This window comes from Ananas comosus, linkage group 1 (genome assembly GCF_001540865.1).
Source record: "Ananas comosus cultivar F153 linkage group 1, ASM154086v1, whole genome shotgun sequence".
Taxonomy (NCBI): domain Eukaryota; kingdom Viridiplantae; phylum Streptophyta; class Magnoliopsida; order Poales; family Bromeliaceae; genus Ananas; species Ananas comosus.
The window spans coordinates 14,222,013-14,227,774 of record NC_033621.1 but is presented as its reverse complement, the minus strand read 5'-3'; the positions used below and the strand labels follow the sequence as shown (position 1 = coordinate 14,227,774).

At 39.0% G+C, this 5,762-nt stretch overlaps 1 protein-coding gene across 1 annotated transcript; it reads left to right on the top strand.

Moving 5' to 3' along the window:
• On the top strand, positions 566-1,531 carry LOC109718754 (RING-H2 finger protein ATL73-like). The gene has a single exon (XM_020245160.1). The coding sequence runs from the start codon at positions 761-763 to the stop codon at positions 1,337-1,339; it is 579 nt and encodes a 192-aa protein (XP_020100749.1). The 5' UTR covers positions 566-760; the 3' UTR covers positions 1,340-1,531.

Below are 5,762 nucleotides of genomic sequence, written 5' to 3'. Positions count from 1 at the left end.
TCTAAAATCAACAGTTGATCGAATTGATGTAATTTTTAATGCAAGAGAGTTATTATGATATTAGCTGAAATCCAGGAGCAATATTAGTAAATAAAAAATAAACAAAATATTATTAACTTTTCTCATCAGAAAACTATCTTTTACAATATTTTCAAGTAAACCGAACATCTCTTCTTCTTCTTCTTTTTTCTTACGAGAGATAGAAAGATAGCATTATATCTGCTGTATTTATTTTTTAAAAAAAACATAAATTAACTAAAATTATAAAACAACTAAGTTTCAATATTAAGATCTCAGATACTAACTATTCAGTCCTTTATTATTTATGTTAAGGATAATCGATTACATCTTTCTAAAGTTGCACCAACAAAATGAGCGGTTAAAACACAGACACACGTAACATCCACTTATTTTAGTCTTTTTCTAGGCCCTAGGACACAAATTTCCAAAGTTAGTAAACCTAAAAATGGGGCCTGCTCCCCAATTCAAAGATCCCACATTTGAAGTGCTCAACTACCCCCTATTGTTGTTGACTTGAGCTGAATCCACAGTATTACACATGTTTTCAGTGCTTTTAGCTAACACCCTCTAAGGTACAACTTATGCTATCCATTATTCAAATCACAATAGTTTACACACTTGCTTTAGCCTCTCCATTCCTATATATAAATCCCTTTCATTCCCACTCTCCAAGAACTTTCCTTCTCACTCTACCACCTCTCTCTCTCTCTCTCAAAATCCGAACTCCAAAGCGCTTCTCATGGAAGTACAAGCACAATCTAGGAAACTTTTGCCCAACACCCTGCTTTACAACTTACCGCCCAGCCCGACTTATCCGGCTTCGGGTCCGACCCAGTCCGATACTGTTCGATACCAAGTGAAGACCAGTTCATTCAATTCCCTTAACGAAAGCATCGTCCTCGTCCTCTCCATCCTCCTCTGCAGCCTCATCTGCGTGCTGGTAATCAGTGCGATCGTCCGATGCGTCCTTCGCATCATGAGCCCAACCTGCTACCACCGCGAGCCCCCCGGCCCATTGGGCCGGCCCACTAAAACTGCCCGGGCCGCCAGGAAGGACGCTTTACGCGCCCTCCCGGCCCTGGTCTATACGGCTGGGCTTGGGCTCGCCGGGGCTGGGTCGTCGGAGTGCGCGATATGCCTGTCGGAGTTCGTGCACGGGGAGCACGTGCGGGTGTTGCCCGCGTGCAACCACGGGTTCCACGTGCGGTGCATCGACCGGTGGCTCGCGGCTCGGCCCACGTGCCCCACGTGCCGAAACTGCCTCTTCGGTACGTGCGTCCCCGTTGCCGTTGCGACCTGGGAGGATATCGATCTCTAGCCGTTCTTTTCGAATTGTACAGTTGTAGATAGGGATCAGTAGGGGGGGTGGATTTAATGGATTAAATTGTGGTATTTGTGGTCTCTTATGTGTGGCTGAGACAGGTGCTAATTATTGATTAGGTTCGACTCGAGTTTATGTTTAACTTGGTTTGAATCTTAATTGAACTTGTGTTAGCTGCTTTTTGTAAAACTGGGTTAGGTTAGGTTCAAACCCCTTTTACCCATCAAGTTTTGAGATCTGGAAGAAGCAACTAAACTCAATATTGAGTTTCAACCTTAAATTGATTTCGCGAAACTCGTAAAATTTTCGAATATGAAGCACCTGAGCTTCCATCGCAAAAAATAAAATAAAATAAAATAAACACTTGCGCATGTTACCTAAGTGGGAAATTATTTGATTTTGCTGCAAAGAAAAGTCAATGAAAGCTATTTTTTCAAATTTCTATATGGACTAGTAACTATAGTATTATTATTTTGCGATTTAAAATTTTAATTTGCTGCATGGACCTCTCGAGTGGTCTAATAATTGATGGATTTTACTAGGAATTGCTCGGTGCTCCAAACACTATTCTATAGTTTAGTCCTAGATGGAATACTGAAGAGAAGTGTTGAAATGACAAATAAGAGATTTGTGCACTCTGGAATCTGTGTACTCTGGAAATAACTTTACAGTCAAATCTGTGTACTCGCACATCGGGACGGGGGATGTAAAAGATATCATGACGTCTGCCATCTGGAATTAGAAAATTCCAACAAAAATTAAGCCTTAAAAAAGAGACTACCTACTGTGGATAATTTGATTAAAAGGGGATGGTCAAGAAATAACAGATGTGTCTTGTGTGCTGGTCAAGAAATAACACATGTGTCTTGTGTGCCGATAATCTGGAGACAGTAGACTACTTGTTGGTAGAATGTGTTGTTAACAGATTCTTTTTTATTTCACTTCTGGATGACCCTCACGTTTTCACCTCCATGGAGGATGTCAATACCGTTTGCGAGGCGCTGGCAGGGAAGGGGGCAGTAGGTGACACCGCAATAGCCTTGATTCTTGTGGCGGCTACATGGTGGGCAATTTGGAGTGAGAGAAACAATGTTATTTTTCGGAACCTCCAAATGGATGCTACCTCTTCTGCTTAGGGGGCGTTTGGATTGACGTATTTATAGATTCAACGTAAGTCAAGTGTAGTGGTGTTTGAGTTTCCCTGAAGTGTGATTATTTTTTTGTTGTTTGTTTTGACGTAACTCGTACCGCCTGAAAGTTAAATTCAATCACTTCTGTTGTTTGTTTTGATGTAACTTAGTACTGGTAAAATTAATTTTTTGAGTTCCGTTGTTTGTTTTGATATAAGTAAGTGGATCTCATTATCTCTTAAATATAGTAGTAAATTTACCACTATAAAATTTAATCTATTATATAATTAATTTTTTATTATTATTTAAAGATAATCCTAATTTATTATAAATAAGGTAATTCTAACCCTATATAACGAAGTAGAGTTTAGGTTTTACTGTTTAATAAATTTTTTTAGAGAAGGTTGAGTGTAGTGAAAGTCGAGTTCGGCACTTTAGAGGAGGAAGTCGAGAGTAGGTGATGTGGAGCTCTAACGTAACTTGAGTTACATTATATTTTTCACTTGCATCAAAACAAATAACGGAAGTGATGGAACTTGAGTTCCATCACTCCACTTACACCAAAACAAACGGGCCCTTACCGTATTAAACTTTTGGCGAAGGAGTGAGCCGATTTTTGTAGAGCTGTGTGAAGTTGGTGTTAGTCACACCCATCGTTTCTTGTTGCTTGTTTTTGTTGTGTACCTGGTTTTTTTTTCTTGTTCTTTTGACTTTTTTGTTTTCTTGAGGCCTCAGCTGCCTCACTCTGTGTAGCTTAATTTACTTAATAAATGAAGCAGGTAGCATACTATCTGTCTCTCTCAAAAAGAAGAAGAGAAGAGATTTGTGCATTCTACTGTAATCTTTGTATTTTAGCACTCTATTGTAATCATTGTATTTTATTCACTTTTTAATACCGTGCACATTTAGGGTTCATCAAAACATTGTTAGGATTTGGTTAGATTTGTAGTTAAATCCTATTTGGATAAGAATTAATATTTAAATCTGTTTGAGATAAATTAAGATTTAAATATTAATTAGAGGATAAACCTAACTAGATTAGGATTAATATTTAAATCTATTAGAGATTGATTAAGATAGATTTAGATATTAATTAAAGTATGAATCCTAAATATATTAGGATTGGGGTACGTTTTAAGTTGAGCATTATAAATAGGCATTGTGGCTCTCTTTTTTTAGGGGAGTACAGCTGGAACCATTGGGGTGTCGTACCAGAGAGAGAAAAAGAGAGAGAGAGTTATTTTAGTGCACCTTGTGCACGGGTGCACGTGGAGAGGTCTTCTTTGTGGATTTTATAGAAGACGAGAGAAGCGTAGAAGAGATTCAGAAAAAGAACTCGGGTTGTAGCTACTTTGTTGCAGGACAGGAGTCAGGTGTAATCTTCTCTTATTTAATGAATCTTATTTTACCCGCATATTTTCTGTTTTGATTTTTTTTTCTCTCTTTTATGATTGTATCAGCTTTTGCTGAGGAGACGGGTTTATGGTAAAAACCCGATTCGACGCTTCCGTTGCGGAATCCCAACAATCGATACCGGATCCACAGCAGTCGGTATCGGAGCGGGTTGCGGATTCACGAGATCCGGTATCGGGATGAGTACCGGATTCCCAACAAACATAATCTTTGTATTTTTGCTTATCTGCTAACCACCCTACCCACCTTATATTTAGAGAGGCAATTTTTTCTTTTAGGACAATACACGCACGACTTGACAAAACTAATATTTTATATTAGGGATAATTGCCTATATACCCCTCATGCGTCTGGAAATATCCGATCTACCCCTATTTTTTTTTTCGAAAATGCCCCTCATATGTTCCACCATTATTCTAAAATACCCCCGCAGTTATCCCCTGTTAGCTTAACTCGGGTTAAACATGTGTTAAATATATACTAGAGTTAAAATCTATATAAAATACCTATTTTACCCCTACCTTATTATGCTTATCCCTTAAGTTATCCTCTTTTTCTCCCAACTTGATCGCCGGCTCCTCTGCCTCCACCTCGCCGACTCTTCTGCCTCTACCTCTACCTCGCCTCATCTCCTCCCAGACCACCACCACCTCCTACATCTCCACCTCCAACACTATCCCTCTCGTCGGTCTCGTCGTCTTCCTCCTCCGCCACTCTCGTCGTCGTCCTCCTCAAGACAAAACGGAGACAAACACGACCACCACTCACCAAGAAGAAGAGAGAGAAAGAGAGAGAGAATCTAGAGAGAGAAAGAGAGAGTGTAGAGAGAGAGAGGAGATGGACGGAGGAGGAACCACGGGGAACTCCTCGCTGCCGCCTCCCTCATCCCCATCTTCTCCGAGTACAATTAATAATACTAATAATAACGATACGATTTTTCGTTTTATTTTTGATTCACCATTTTTATCTTTTTAATTCTTGGTAAAAATGTAGCAAGTCATCTCACTAGAATCATGAATGAAATTAAGATAATGCGGATCAGATCTACAATTCCACTGGACTCAAATCTTTAGAATTAAGCCAACTTACTGCGGTGTATTTTTCACTATAGATCATTTATATAGCACAGGAGTGCGGCTAGGATGCTTATGGAAGCACGGAGGGCTCCGTGCTTCCACTTTGTTTTTGATGTTCGGACTTTCGAATCGACGATCGGCTCCGTTAGACTTGATCTAGAGCATTTGAAGTATCTAGAAAATAAATTTTGCGATTTTTCGATATCATTTGCCTAGTAATCGAAGTGGCTCAAAATCAACGGCTGAAAATAAAAATCTTACAAAATATGATGATATGACATTAAAATTTTAGATCAAAGTTATTGATCTTGTTTTATATAGTATAAAGAATTATCTCTGTCAAAATTTTATGTGATTTGGATATTCTTACACCGTTAAATTTGCAACCGGCTCCACGGCCGTTAAAATTATTGATTTTGAGCCCCTTCGATCCTAGGCAAATAATATCGAAAAATCACAAAATTTATTTTTCTAGGTACTTCAAATACTCTAGATCAACTCTAACGAAGCCGATCGTCGATTCGAAAGTCGAACATCGAAAACAACTTGGAAGCACGGAGGCTCGCGTGCTTCCATATAAGCATACCAGCCCACTCGTATAGCACACAATATTAGAGCTTGTCCTAAGCCTCCTTCCCACATAGAAGATCATATTTCTGTCTACATTTTGCCGTCTCCTTTATTATCTCTTATATTGACAATACACGTGAACATAAGTGCTGAAATTAATACCAAGCTACTTGTAATTCGCCTGCTTTTCTTGATACTAGAAAAACAAAGATTCAAATAATCTTCGGAGTT